Source organism: Sander lucioperca, chromosome 9, assembly GCF_008315115.2.
Source record: "Sander lucioperca isolate FBNREF2018 chromosome 9, SLUC_FBN_1.2, whole genome shotgun sequence".
NCBI lineage: Eukaryota > Metazoa > Chordata > Actinopteri > Perciformes > Percidae > Sander > Sander lucioperca.
Window position 1 is genome coordinate 35,616,218 of NC_050181.1, and position 14,305 is coordinate 35,630,522.

The window sequence follows — 14,305 nt, forward strand, 5'->3', positions numbered from 1 at the left end:
ACAATCACGTTTAATGGATGTAATTATTCAGGTTTCCCAGTAGTAAACCGACATTACCAACTGAGCAAAACACATTCTGTGTATTCTTCGAGTTATCTTAAAGCTAACCATACTGTTTATCAAAGCACCCTAATGGTTAAAAGCTCAAACTTGAAGCTTATACCCTGTAAACAAGAAATGTACAATCATTTTTGAAATATTATTCTAAAGGAAGCAAAGCAGACAAGTTTTGTGGAGCAGCCAGTTTTTTTTATTTATACAAAGAATACAGCCATTCTACTTCAGAGGGATGAACCGAGAAGAGTGTGTAGCTCCAATACCAGGGCGACCGTGCTTGACTGGCTTGTAGGTGATGGAGAACTCGCCCAAGTAGTGACCACACATCTCAGGCTGTGGAGAGGAGAAACACGTTAGTAACAAGATAAATGACTTACGTGCACTTGTAGTTGCATGAACAGCAATGTATTGGCTGCTAATCACAATCTAAAAATGTACAAGATTTACAGCTAAATGTACACTTAATGCAGCTCTACAAAAAAAAGTTAATATCTAGAACTAAATCATTGCTTCTGACTGGAGAAGGTAGGGGTCTGTGTACTCTGGAAGTAGTGTCAGTTGCCAACACTACACTGCCGTTAGATTGTCTTCTAACACCCGGCCTCCTTCATAACAAAAATGTATGTAAACAGGTATATTTTAAGGTCGTACACAATTTACACACTGCAATTCTTTGGTGGAGATTTCAGACATTTACTCAGTGGCATTTTCTTCCATGTGGATATTTTCTTTAGGTAGTGGATAACTCAAGAGTACGTATAACTGGGAAACTTTGCAGAACACCAAATTACACATACAAGGCCACGACCACTGCCCAAAATCATTTTCCAGAGATATATAAAATTCAGTTGCACATGATGATGCTGTATGTGATGCATCAACTTTCCTGTCATTTGCAGCAACTCGTCAACCACAGTTCTGCATGTATACCGGAACCATCCTAAGACAATACTTGGCCTGTCAAATTGTACTAATTCTCAATCTTCATCATAATGGTGCTCAGTAAAGCATTCTTACACATCAAGATTAAAATGGTTTCACAGCTTTAACTTTATGCCTACTGCCCTGACATTAATACATGGGAGGTAAAGGCTTTGTGGACAGGGTGCAGAACCACAGTGACAATGTATAATGACAAACTTGTGCATCGACTTCCGACAGCCTGCTCTGGATACACAAAAGCAATATACGCCCACCTTTTATGTCAATGTTTTACATTAGCGCCCAACATCAACTTTGTTAAAACTGCAAGTGACATTCCTGCAAAGTAATGATAGGAGGTCCAAGAACGCTCGAGTTTCAAAATGTACAAATATGCTCTGCCTCCCACCTGATTAATAGCACCTCACCTTGATTTCAACCTGGTTGAAAGTCTTGCCATTGTAAACTCCAACCATGGACCCGACCATCTCAGGCAGGATGACCATGTCCCTCAGATGGGTCTTCACCACCTCTGGTTTCTCCATGGGGGGAGCCTCTTTCTTTGCCTTGCGCAGACGCTTCAGGAGGGACTGCTGCTTGCGGCGCAGGCCACGGTTCAGCCTCCTCCTCTGGCGGGCACAGTACAGCTGCATCAGCTGCTCACTACACAAGAGAAAGGACAGTATCATCAATGAGGCCCCTGGCTATCTTCTGAAATCCTTTTTACATGTTTGGTAATATGCACAATAACAGCACAGTGGCAATTGTATTTTGAATTTGGTCATCTCAAGTTCACTCATTTGGAACCTGTTCAACTGATGAAGTAATGACTTTCCTGTTTCAGTGCAACGTCCATTTAGTGCCAGCATCTCTGTTAAAAGGTCCCATATTGTAAAAAGTAAGACTTCCATTTCTTTTGATTATAAATGCAGGTCGAGGTGCTATATAAGTATTGTTATGAGAAGAGACAAGAGAAATGCACACAGCCCGTACTCAGAAAAGCCAATGGGAGATGCCCACTTTGCGCTTCATTTTTCACTCTTCAGAAACCTATGGGTGAGGTCACGGAGACTCCGTCCATACTTTATACAGACTATGCTTAAACGAGCCACCAGTGCCTCCATACGGTTGTGATGTCACAACTATAATAATAGGTAGAAAGTGCCGCTTGTTAGTGGTGTGCGACACTGCAATATTTTGGTATAGATCTGATACCGAGTAAATACAGGGCCAATATCGCCGATACAGATGCTTTAATAATTGAGGAGGATGAATTTTCATGACCTTTAGCCTAAGTGTTTTAGTGATTTTACATTTGGATTATTAATAAGTTAAAACCAAGGACAGAATTTGCATACGCTTGTATACATTTGTTGCATTACCACTGTATCTTACAGCCTTTTCACAAATGATCCAGCTTGCCGTCGTTTCATTTTCGGCCTAGAATTACAGCCACACAGTGCTCCTCTTCCTCTCTGCCCTTCTTCTGCTCCATCTCTGTACTGCTTGTGTGTGTGCTGCTAGCCGCTGCCGGGCCTGGCTGCTTGCTTGCCTGGCGTGGAGAGGAGGAGCAAAGCGTGCCTGCTCCACGCTTTGACAGTACTTGACCGCTTTAAAAGCAGCAGCACTTAGACAGCCAGGTCGCCTCTTTGATGAAACCGCACCGGTGCATACTGGAGAGAATCTGAAACTTAAGTATCGATCTTAATACACTGGTATTGATTGATAAACGTTGGTATCAACGTTATCGATATTTGGATCGATCCACCCACCACTACCGCTAGTCTTTCCCCCCGGATGCAACAGCGGTACAGAGACTCCGAGAGCACAGTGTAGACGCTAAAATCGGATCTGCTAGACTGGTCGACCTGCGGTTCCAGCTAGCATCTACCAGAGCACAAGTGGGAGAGAACCGGAAACGTTGAACAATCACAGCAGACTGTACTTTTTCCAGAGGGGGGCCTAAAGAGACTGGCACCAAAACGGAGCATTTCAGACACAATATGAGACCATTTAACATTAAAGTGTGTAAACACGTTCTGGTAGAGACCCTAAATATAAATATCAACCTGAAAATGATCATAGCTTGGGACCTTTAAAACTGATCTCAGAATTTGCACATCACCCATTTATTTTTAGTATTATAATTCCATCCAAAGTAACAATGGCAGAACGTATGACTAATTTGGTCATGAGTTGCATATACTTTCTGTAATAAAACATCTATCTAAAAGGCTAAAATCCTATGAGATGGGGGACCCTGGGACAAGATCTTATGGGGGGGCATGGTCTAATTTGTATTAGTTTAGAGGTAACGTTATTTGACGTGAGATGTTTAGTTCCCACTGATCTATATGAGCAACATCCTTTAAGGGGCTGAGGGTGAGACTATCATTGGATGGAAAGCTAAGAATTAAGACCGTTAAGCAGGGTGTAAGTTTACGTACAAGTCAATCAAACTGAGAAAAGGTAATAACGTCACAGTGGCTCCAGCTGACCACCGTGCAGCATCAGCTGTTTAACTTACTAGGACATGTCCAGAAGCTGATCCAGGTCCACACCTCTGTAGGTGAACTTCCTGAAGGTACGCTTCTTCTTGATCTCGGTGTCTGCCTGAAAGAGACATCATCCCACCTCAGTATGGAGCTAGCTTGTACACTTAACTAGCTACACTGTCGCCAAGTGCTTAAACACAAAAAAGAATTCAATGTCACTGGTAAACATCTAGCTACGGAACCCCTGCTCGGACCTACAATGGCATTACAATTATGTTGTAGCTATTGGTACAGACTACGTTGAACCACCGGGTTAGCTTAGCCATAGCTAAGGCTAATACAGTGCCTTTAAAAAGACATTTATCTGAAACTATGAGCCACGATTTTCTACTGAATGGTCAGCGAACGCATGGAACTGTCGGATGACATTGTTAGCTATCCTAATTAGTTATTTTAGACTTCAGATGCATATAGATTGTATTTTGGCAAGCTTCACAATCTGTTGTACACCTACCATCTTGCCTGAAGTTCCGGGAGAAAAGAACGGGTAGAAGTCTCGTTAGGCCTGATATCGCGCGATTTAAGGCAAACATCCGGTGGTGTCTTCCGGCGGTAGGTCCCGCTGTGAACAGCAGGTGGTAGTGTTGTACAAGAACTCCAATTTCTGCTCAGTGGCAACTCTCTTACCAACCTTAGACATAGATGTAAAATTTGAAAAAATGTATTTTTACGGTCTATGTTACCAACGTGTCCCTTTTTGTCATGTAGCACACTGTGCTGCACAGTGCTAGTTCTAAATCTAACTAAGCAGAACAAACTGTATGGGAATGCTTTTTGACATTAGCTTACTAACTAATGAAATGATCAAAGATGGAAATAAGTAACTAAGTACATTTTCTCAAGTATTATACTTGTAAGTACTGTAGCCCACAATGTTGAGGTAATTGTACTTTGATTTAGTATTTGATGATACCTACTCCACTACATTTTAGGGAGAAATATGTATAAATATATACTTTTTACTGCACTGGATTTATTTGACAGATTCATATTCAGATTCAAATTTTACATAAAAGCATATGATGATAAAATACAATACATTGAGATTAAACTGGTGGGAAACACCCTTACACTTACACTTACACTTACCTTCCCATTAGCAGTTTTACTAAACTACCGTAAGTAGTTAAAACTATCTCCACTTTATCAAGCTACATTAAAATGCAACTTACACACTGAGTACTTTTACTTTTGATATGTTATGTACATATTGCTGATAGGTTCTTTACTTTTGCTTAAGTCCAATTTTGAATTCTGTAATTTTACTTGTAATAAAGTATTTTTACATGTAAGGATGTCTTCCACCACTGTGACTAAGTATACATTTACTCAAGTACTTGGACCTTACTTGAGTATTTCCATTTTGGGAGACACCAACCACATGTCAGATAACTATTGTACTTTAACTCATTCATCCAATGCCTGCATTAGTACTTACAGTGCAGATTAAAAAAAAATGAAAAACTCTTAAAACACATGTACTGGAACTGGTGTGGTACTCTGTTATAACCTCATTTAATTCAAGAACATTTTGGGATATCCGTATGTAGTTTTTGGAACACATGGTTAACATGATGCCTTTTGTTTCGGAGTATTTTTCCATCAATGCTACCATTACTTAAGTCAAATCTTTCAATATTGTACTATTTGCTTTAAATGATTGATCCCTGTAACTTCACCGTGAGGTAGGTGTGTATCAACCAGAATGAAGCGCAAAACATCTTAAGGTCATAAAGGAATTTAAAGGTGCCGTAGGTAGGATTGCGAAGATCCAGGACTTAGCCAAAAAATGTTTACATCGACAACTTCTCAGTCCCTCCTCCCTTTCTGCTAAAGCCCAAAACGTACTCCTAAGCCCCTCCCCCCACAAGGGAGAATGAATGTGTGTGCATGAGCAGCTAGACACTGCCGCTGGCCCTGATTGGTGTATCTGACCAGGGAGTGGTGGATTTTTGCAAATCGCACTACAGGCTGTAGGTGGTGCCAGAGAAGCCGGATAATTTTTTTTAAATGACCTGCTTTATGTAGTTCTACTGGAACATAGGGTCAGTTTCAGCAAATATGACAGAAAGTTAGTTTTATAAGTCTTACCTTCTCCACCTTTAAAGGGTCAGTTCACCCAATCGCAAAAACAGTATTTTCTTACTTCCTCTAATTAGTATCTAGACATTTAAATGCTTTGTTTTATTTACCCAGGTTTGGAGATATCTAATCTCAGAGATACATATCGCAAAACCGGGACAATTTAAACCCAAACTATGTGTATGGCTAAATATCACAAGAAGTCCCCCCCTCCCTCCCCCCTCTTTAACCAATCCTTTAAAAATATACCGTATGTTTCGTAAGGAAGTATTATACAGAAGTGTGCAGTAATGTAGTAATAGTGCAACTTGTGGACTGCACTAAGCCAGTACTAACTGATGTTTGTGCATGACCTTTAATAACCGGGAGCTAAACAATGATCGACTGCTGCAGAAACATTAAATAAATCCCAATAAGGAATACACATTTTTATTACACCGTATTCACACAAACATAGTTCTCAATTTAAAAAAAAAAAATAAAAAAATTCCACTGGCATAAAAGATTATACCACAAGAAAAAGTATAGTCAATACCAAATGTTATTCAGTCAAGGTACAAAACAACTCCCATTCAAAATCACAAATATGCATAAATAATAATCTTGGAATGATCAAATATAATTGCATGATTGGTTTGCATATCAATCAATATTTAAAACTGATTCATTACATATTACACACTGACAATAACAGGAGTCCAGTATTCTTGCTTGGAATGTTAAAAACTTAAACTTGTGTTATTGGATCCACTCCCCCACCATCTTTACTCCAAAGAAAACAAGCTTAACTCTAATTGGACTGGTTATGCAAACAAAGGAAATATTCTCTCTTAAAAAAAAAGAAAATGACAGAATATGAAAAGGTAAGACTATTTTGTTCTAAAATTGTCATCTGTCCGAGCAACCAAAAATGTTACTATTGTCCGTTATTGACCAATACTGAGGGGATGAAGACGATACTGAAGTAACCAACAAATGTACATTCTCATTCACAGGAATTACATTGTTTATACAGATGATTCAGCAATTACAGATAATATTTTTTTAAACTTCCCAAGGTTCCACTTTTAGTTTCATGTTGCCCTTACAAAAAATAGGAACCTCCCTTAATGTAACTAACAAGTGAGTAAAAAAAAAAAAAAAAAAAAAAAAAGAAAGAATAGTAGGGCTTTGGCACATTAAAAAGAAAATCCCTGGAATAAAAAAAAAAAAAAAAAAAAAAAAAAAAAAACTAGCTAAGCCAAATAGATAGGCTTTTGTGGTCACTTTAAATACAAAGATCACAGGAATGCAGTTCATCATGATATGTCTAACATTGGTTTCGCACAAACAGGGCTAAGAAAACAATTTCATACAATACTAAAAAAAAAGGATATGACCAAAACAAAAAGGTGCAACATCCTGTGGATATAAAAATAAGCCCTTAAGGAGTTTCAGCTTTCTGCAGAACATGCCTCCTTTAGACAATCTCTCTTTCCCTTCCTCAGCTCCCTCCTTCCTTCTAGTAATCTGTCCCATCGTCTTGGTACACCTGCTCTTCTTCCTGGTAACCTTGGTAACCCTCGTCGTGGAAATCTGGGAATTCACGGGCGATGCCTGCCCCATTTTGATCATCTGCAACCTCTCCAGCTTTAGGACAGTACTTGGCGTCATAGATCTGCCGTCCCAGGCCAAAGTTCTGGCCTTTCTGGGTGGCTCCCTGGCTGTAGCCCATCTGTAGGGACATGGTGCTGTTGTCACACTTGTCTGTGCCCAGCTTCTGGTCGTAAATGGCACGCCTTGTCCCTGGAGCCGTCATCCCAGCCTGTAGTATCAGGAGACAAAATAAATAAGAAAAACATTTTGTGGTGCTATAATATTGATTTCTTCATAGTATAGGCATTAAACCAGGGGCTTTGGCTTCAATGTTGTACAGTGGTAGGAAGAGGAGCTGCGTTGTCCCATCTTTCTATACAGTCTATGCTCTAAACAAAGTACTGATTTCACTGAGCCAACATGATAGGCCAAACCGATCAAGTGACAGTCTGGCCTTGCTCAAGACAATCCAGGAGTCTGCATCTTTCTACAAGACTAAACACTAGACACCAGTTTACAGCAGTGGAAGAACAGTGAGGCCCGAAGCTCATTTCCACTCGAGTCTTATTTATGATTTCATGAGAAGTTGACTTATGTGTTGCATTACCTGGCTCGCTCCCTTGTTGGTTCCCATTTGCAGGCTGATGGTTGTGTTGTCCATTGGGGGCTGGATTTGAACTTTGGGGTCATATAAGTGCCTCCTGGTGCCATATGCGTTCATACCACTCTGACTGGCGCACTTGTTGGTCCCCATCTAAAAGACAGAGAGCCACAATACATGGTAGTAAGACTTACTAAACACTGTGAGTGACTGTGAGTGAATCATGACACTAGGCAAACATACTAAGTTTCAGTCAGCTGTCAGAAATGACTACCCTATACTCAAATGAATACAGTAGGTCGTATTGCAAGTTTTTCTCAGTGTTGGTAGCCCTCACATTTACCTGACATATCTTGGCAACGGAAACAACAACAAAAACACAAGCCTCAGAGGCCGTGAGAACAATGAGCAGCATTTATACTCAAGTATGCCAAGCTTGACGTGACATCATGACAAAGTCTGGGTATCGACACATGCAGTATTGTGCTCAGCTTTCCAAGCAGGTGAAGTGCCTCACCTCTGTCAGATGTAGCCAAAAAATATCAAATTAATAAGCTGCAACTGATTTTATGGAGTACTATTTCACAGTTATGCCAAATACTTTTTTTCCCCCTTTGAAACTACAAATAAATAAAGTAGTCTAAATGTAGAATGTGATAGGTATGGAGACGTTTGGCTGTGTGCACATAGCTGGAGTGAGTGTACGCAGAGTTCAGTTTTATGCTGGTATGATCACAGTTAGAATTAAAGTTTTAGGTCTGAAACTAACTGCTGCTGACTCTTCACATTTTAAACCCTGCAGGCAGCTCACCCAGGAATCTCCCAAAAAAAACTATACCTGTAGGCCAATGACGCACTGTCCAGCCTTCATCTTCTCATCATCAAACATCCTCTCCTGCTTGTCAGCGTACTTCACCCCAATGTCCACCCGTGGCTGGCAGCCCTTGGTTTTGGCCTGAGAGAGAAGACATGGTGGGACATACTCAAATCTAATCACTCACCATAACAATTTAACATTACTCCCGCCACTTGGGTGTCGGATTTTAAAAGACTCACCATGCTAGCGAGTGCGAGCAGCGTTGTCTGGACCTGCGTCATGTTGCCGTTCTCAAACAGGTCGTTGGCCTCGAAGAGATCGTGAGGCTTCAGGCCATACGCTGTGGTGGCTTTGATGAAGTTTGTCAGGTTCTCCAGCTAAAACCACACCAATTTATACAAGGTCAACAACAATGTGTGCACGATTTAGAATGCCAGAGGTGTGATTAGTTCTCTGTTTGTATATCATCTTAATTTCCTTTTAAACAAGGAGCAGGCCTGTCGCTGTGAAAGCACTTTGTCAGCCAGTCTCAAATAAGGGAGTGGATTTGTTTACTGTGACTGGCTGCAACTCGGTAAAGGAACCAGTTTCAGGAACGCCTCTAAGCTGTCACTGCCTATCAACATGACCTAGCATGAGTCAGTGTACTGACATCCTAACTGGTAGAAAACACTCAAAGCACAGTATGACACCACAGAGAGCTGTTTTTTTAATGTAAAAAAGCAACTCTCTAACCTAGGATTGGGTATCGTTTGGATTTTTACGATTCCGAACCGGTACTTTTAAAACGATTCCGATTCCTAAAACCGATTCTTGAAAAACTGAAAAAGTGTAATATGTTTCCTAGCGATCACGTGCAGTGAATGGTTAATATGCTTTTACGGCCGTGTCGGAGCGACAGACGGAAAATATTTCAGTCGACACATTAAGTGGAACCGAAATGAGGAACCAAAATTTGCGTTCTAATCCGGTCCGATTCCTACCAATTTGCGTAGAAACCGGTTCCATAGTGGAACTGGGTTTCGGTACCCAACCCTACTGTAACCATCTCTAACTATGTACAAAAGCAAGTCTCTAACTGCATGAAACATCATTACTTATTAGTATAGTCAACTTTTATTGTATAGGGCCAAATCTGTATGTATTATTTAGAGCTAAATCCCTTTCTCTTTTTAGGGTGAGCTCTAATTCTGGCACATTTACTTGTATGTATTATTAGTGTGCATTGTCTCTGATAAATAAACCTGAAATAAATAAATGTAAATGAACGGGTGCTGCCAAAAGACACTAGTTTTGCACCCCCCTCAATTGGTTAAAAGCATGTTTCATCAACTAACTCACCTGATGCCAGTTCAGCGCTGACTGGTTGACCTTTTTCACAGAGCCTGGGGCCAGTTTGTTGATAAGGCTGTGAGAGAAAAGAGGCAAATACTTGAAGTTTTCCCCAACCACTGTACATCATAAAACGGATGATCAAAGCCTTCACAGTGTACCAGACAAGATCTGATCGCCGCTTACTTGCACAGAATGACTCCACTCTTCAGGCCTTTTTGGAAGTCGGGGCCGATAGAAGAGCCGGTGGTGTCTTCGATCCAGACCCTCAGCTCCTCCTCTTTCTGGTTGTCGTACTTTAGTGCGATCTGGTTGGGCAGAGAGGTTAGAGGTCACATGTGTTCGGTTAGCAGCCACTAGGTGATTTTATTTTTAAACAGTAAATGCATTCATAGTTCATCACAGACTTCTTCTTTGTTACCAAGACACACACGCACAAGATACCGATAAGTGAGCTGCAAGTTTATTATGACTGCATGTTATCATGTTTCATGGTCACCTCAGTGTCTACGTCTACAGAGGGGGTTTTGTCTTGTCACACACACACACACACACACACACACACACACACACACACACACACACACACACACACACACACACACACACACACACACACACACACACACACACACACACACACACACACACACACACACACACACACACACACACACCTAAATTCTCCCCTGAAACACAGGAAGGCAGTGGCTGAAAGTGGAATGAGGGGATGGGGGGGGTTTAAGGGCCTTAACATAGCACAAAGATTGACTTTCTTGTAAGGGTGTCACATCGAGGTGTTACTTTGGTTTACAAGATTAGTTTTTTGACTGATGACATAAGTGTGAGAAACACGCTGTGCTGGCTTTGAAAGAGGCCATTCAGGAAGAGCATTATGATTATGAACAAGTCGTTTGTCGTGCGACAAACTGGGGGAAAATGAGTGACAATGAGGGCAAGGTGTTCGCCAAACTCCGTGCAAACCCACGAGCGGTAAACAATCTCTCTCCGCCCCGAGGGCAACGAAAAGCTGAACCGCAGAGTTTAACCTACCATTTACATAGAAGCTGGCCGCACTCGGCTCACAGCTGGTTGTACTCTTAAGGAATGCCTGTCCTCTAATTACATTTCTTTCATTCAGTTATCCCCATATTTATATAAAAAAAAAAAAAAAAAAAAACACTAGCCATTTTAATTGCCCACAAAGAATCCTACAGATGTAATTTATAGAGACAAGCTGAACGCAAGGAATTTACCCCACACTGGTTGGATGAAAAGAGAGAGGGGGCACAACTGTGTGTTGATCCAATGAATGAATATAGACCACTGCTTATTGCAGCTGGTCAACTTTGAGTTTGCAGTTTTCTACATCTATGAGGGGGGGGGCTAGGAGGAGTGCAAATCCTTTAAATGCCTCACATTTCACGGAGAAGGCTACGTCACCGCTGACAGGAAACATCACTCAAGTCAGCATCTCTAAACCCCCCCCCCCCCCCCCCACCCCTCCACCCCTCCCCTTCAAGGACATCGGTGGTAACAGACAGAGGAAATCCATGTGTTTTCTTTATGTCCAGCCCATGTTGTTCTGTAGAGATTTGAGGAGGAGACTTGACTCTCTCTTCCATACAAGGGCACAGCCAAGGAATGCAGATACATAGAATAAAAAAAATCAGCTAAAAAAAAAGGTGAGTTCAAGGGTAGGTGTGTGCCGGACCCCTGGAGAGCTGAGTGAGCAAAACCTTTGTCTATATGTACGATTATAGCTGCAACTCATACTAGTTTTTCCCCACCGTTTAAGTAACAAAGGGGAACCATGCAGGCAAGAAAATGATGGCCAAGATAAAAAAAAGTCACCTTGTGGTTTCACTAGTAATAAGAGGAGTGAACAGTATTACAAAGTAACAACACAATTACAAGGTTAACTTTCCACGGTCGTTCCGTTACAGCTCAGTGTGATAGACAGGGCCAGAAAAGTAATCTCCAGCATCAGCTACACAGACAGTATATAAAGCAGCAACGGTATTTTAAGTGGATCCGGGTGTGCAGAGGTCCAAATAAACAAGGTGCTTTCCCTCATCAAGGCCGCACTCAACAAGTTAAACATTACCACTAAGTGGGTCATTTTAGAGACCGTTTGGTTTATGTGACTTCGGTGTACACAAGGGCTTACTCTGCAGAGTGAAAACTAAGAAGAAAACAACAATCTTTCTGATCTGACATGATTTGAGCGAAGAAAAGTTGTAGCCTATCACGAGAAGCGGAACGACACCTTACCGCAAGGGGGGAAGTAACGGTAGGAAAGTAGTCTTGCCGTTTGAAAGAAGCAATTAAAAAGAAAAAGACATATGGAAGGGGAATAATGGGGATGGATGACATCCAATCCCGGGACTAATGGATGAATTACATTATCTGCTAATGCGGGTCACAACGCCGGAAGCTGCACGGGGAATAGAAAATGCTGGAAAACGGGGATAACAGTTTTGCCACAACGACACTTCTTTGCCAGAGGGACAACGCCCATAGTCTGTTGTGTGTTTTTTTTTTTTTGTTTGTTTTTTAACTTTGTCTAAAATACTTATTCTGTTTAAATTTGAGATGTAGGCTAAAACTCAAAAGATTAACATACACTTTGCAAAGTTCACGCTCAACGAAAGTTTTGTGAGCATTCTAAATTCCGCTCATCTTTCGATAAACACGTTTAAATCTCTGTAGACATGTACCAACCGACCTCTGAGTAACGTTACCTGACCTGAACACGCATATCAAAATGGAGGCCAGGTGACTCCGATGCTCGCGGTCCGAGAAAAGCACAATGAGTGGAAGATGGGAAGAAAAGTTAAAAAAAAAAACAACTTTATATGATATGATAAAAAACAACTATTAACACCTACCTTGTTTTTGACTTCCGCTGATAATCCGTAGGAAGGACCCTTGGTAAAAGCCATGGTCAAAGAGTTGAGGTTTTTCTGTTTGGGTAAAAAAAGAGAGACAGCTACTTGAGAATAAACACTGATCTCAACAATCTTCGACTTTCTCTTCCAATGAAACCTCGGAGTGAACTAAATACTTCCTTTCTCTTTTACGGCCGCCAATTAGAGCGAGCCCACAGTTTCTACCAAAGAGCGTCAATTCAAGAGTCGAGATAGTTCACTGCTGATGTGTCACTGAACGGAGCAATGCAACGGCGCGAAAACGTAGTGGAGACCGGACGTCTCTTTACAGCGAGGCAATTAGCCTATCAATGGTATTGAATGGAACAAATTAAAGAAACACCCCGGATTGAAATTACATCAGAAGTTAATTATTTGGTGACATAGCATACTATGGGAACACATTTTCAGTATTTAAAACACAATGTGTTTATATTCGACTATTTTTTTGTCCAACAAAATGACAAATAGAAAAAAAGGCTTTAATAAGCTATTTCTCACCCTCATATTTTGAATCCTGGCAGGGTTGTTAGAGAAGGCTTTGAAACAGTAGTTAGACCTTTATGTTGGAAAATAAAATGCATAGGCAATGTGAATATGTCTATTTATTTGTTTTAAATTAGGCTAATCAAGTGCAACACACACCAGCTGCATTATAAAAAAGTTGTATCACTTGTTCCATGAATTTATGCCCGTAGCGCATAGAGTAGGCCTAATACCACATATATATTACAGCGTTTATAAGCCTACACTCAAAACAAAAACTACCCATTCCTCCCCAGTATAAACATTGTAGAGAACAGTTTCAGAAATCACGGTGGTACGCCGACAGGACTTCTCTTGCTTCTCCTGTATACTCTTTGGTTATACGCTTCGTTAATCGATAGACTCCACCTTTCTCCTTCTCTTCTTTAGATCGCGATTGACATCAAAAACTCCTTATATGGAAGGAAACTTCCCAAATTCCTGAATGGTGGGAGTGATCCACCGGTCCCACCCTGCATACCGTAACCAGACTCGCAGCTACCAAAACTGTCGCACTCTTTTGAGTCAGTGTCGAAAAGAAAGAAAAAAAGTTTTGAGGAAATAAACTAAGCACTATGAGCTACTGAGGTGACGTAATGTCGGGGCTATGGGGTGTTAGATAACAGATGCAGCTTCCCTTCACACAATGTCTGATCTCAACGGGATTGCTTCCTTCTTTACATATTAATGAAAAGAAACATCTTGCTACATTACAGTGCAACATTATTTATCGTTCCTCCGAACATGATCATCATCATATAGTAAAGAAAGAGTTACACCAACATATATTTTCTAAAAGGAAGCCTACTCACTGGGACACACACCCAGTTGTTTCCCCAGACCAGACATAATCTAGTTATGGACAATAGGGCTATTTGTAAAGATAGAGCTATTGACTATAATTGGCCAG

The 14,305-nt window shown here is 41.0% G+C and overlaps 2 protein-coding genes across 2 annotated transcripts; both read right to left on the minus strand.

Moving 5' to 3' along the window:
• Positions 1-227: 227 nt before the first annotated feature.
• On the minus strand, positions 228-4,109 carry rps15 (ribosomal protein S15). The gene is made up of 4 exons (XM_031281339.2): positions 3,988-4,109; positions 3,506-3,591; positions 1,407-1,641; positions 228-390 (listed from the first exon to the last, which is right to left on the minus strand). Exons 1-4 carry the CDS (start codon positions 3,988-3,990, stop codon positions 277-279), a joined length of 438 nt encoding a protein of 145 aa, XP_031137199.1. The 5' UTR covers positions 3,991-4,109; the 3' UTR covers positions 228-276.
• Positions 4,110-6,028: 1,919 nt separating this feature from the next.
• Positions 6,029-13,087, minus strand: cnn2 (calponin 2). The gene is made up of 7 exons (XM_031281222.2): positions 12,832-13,087; positions 10,127-10,248; positions 9,950-10,016; positions 8,848-8,985; positions 8,630-8,746; positions 7,798-7,944; positions 6,029-7,419 (listed from the first exon to the last, which is right to left on the minus strand). The coding sequence occupies exons 1-7, from the start codon at positions 12,883-12,885 to the stop codon at positions 7,117-7,119; spliced, it is 948 nt and encodes a 315-aa protein (XP_031137082.1). The 5' UTR covers positions 12,886-13,087; the 3' UTR covers positions 6,029-7,116.
• Positions 13,088-14,305: the final 1,218 nt, after the last annotated feature.

What these genes read in the sequence shown, in the direction of transcription:
- rps15 (XM_031281339.2), bottom strand. An exon ending in CAGCTTCTGGACATGTCCTA is followed by an intron (nt 1,642 to 3,505) that starts GTAAGTTAAACA and finishes TCTCTTGTGTAG; the next exon opens with TGAGCAGCTGATGCAGCTGT. An exon ending in TCAACCAGGTTGAAATCAAG is followed by an intron (nt 391 to 1,406) that starts GTGAGGTGCTAT and finishes TCCTCTCCACAG; the next exon opens with CCTGAGATGTGTGGTCACTA.
- cnn2 (XM_031281222.2), bottom strand. Translation starts at nt 12,885, where the DNA reads ATGGCTTTTACCAAGGGTCCTTCCTACGGATTATCAGCGGAAGTCAAA. An exon ending in CAGCGGAAGTCAAAAACAAG is followed by an intron (nt 10,249 to 12,831) that starts GTAGGTGTTAAT and finishes CTGCCCAACCAG; the next exon opens with ATCGCACTAAAGTACGACAA. An exon ending in CAGCGCTGAACTGGCATCAG is followed by an intron (nt 8,986 to 9,949) that starts GTGAGTTAGTTG and finishes GTGTGGTTTTAG; the next exon opens with CTGGAGAACCTGACAAACTT.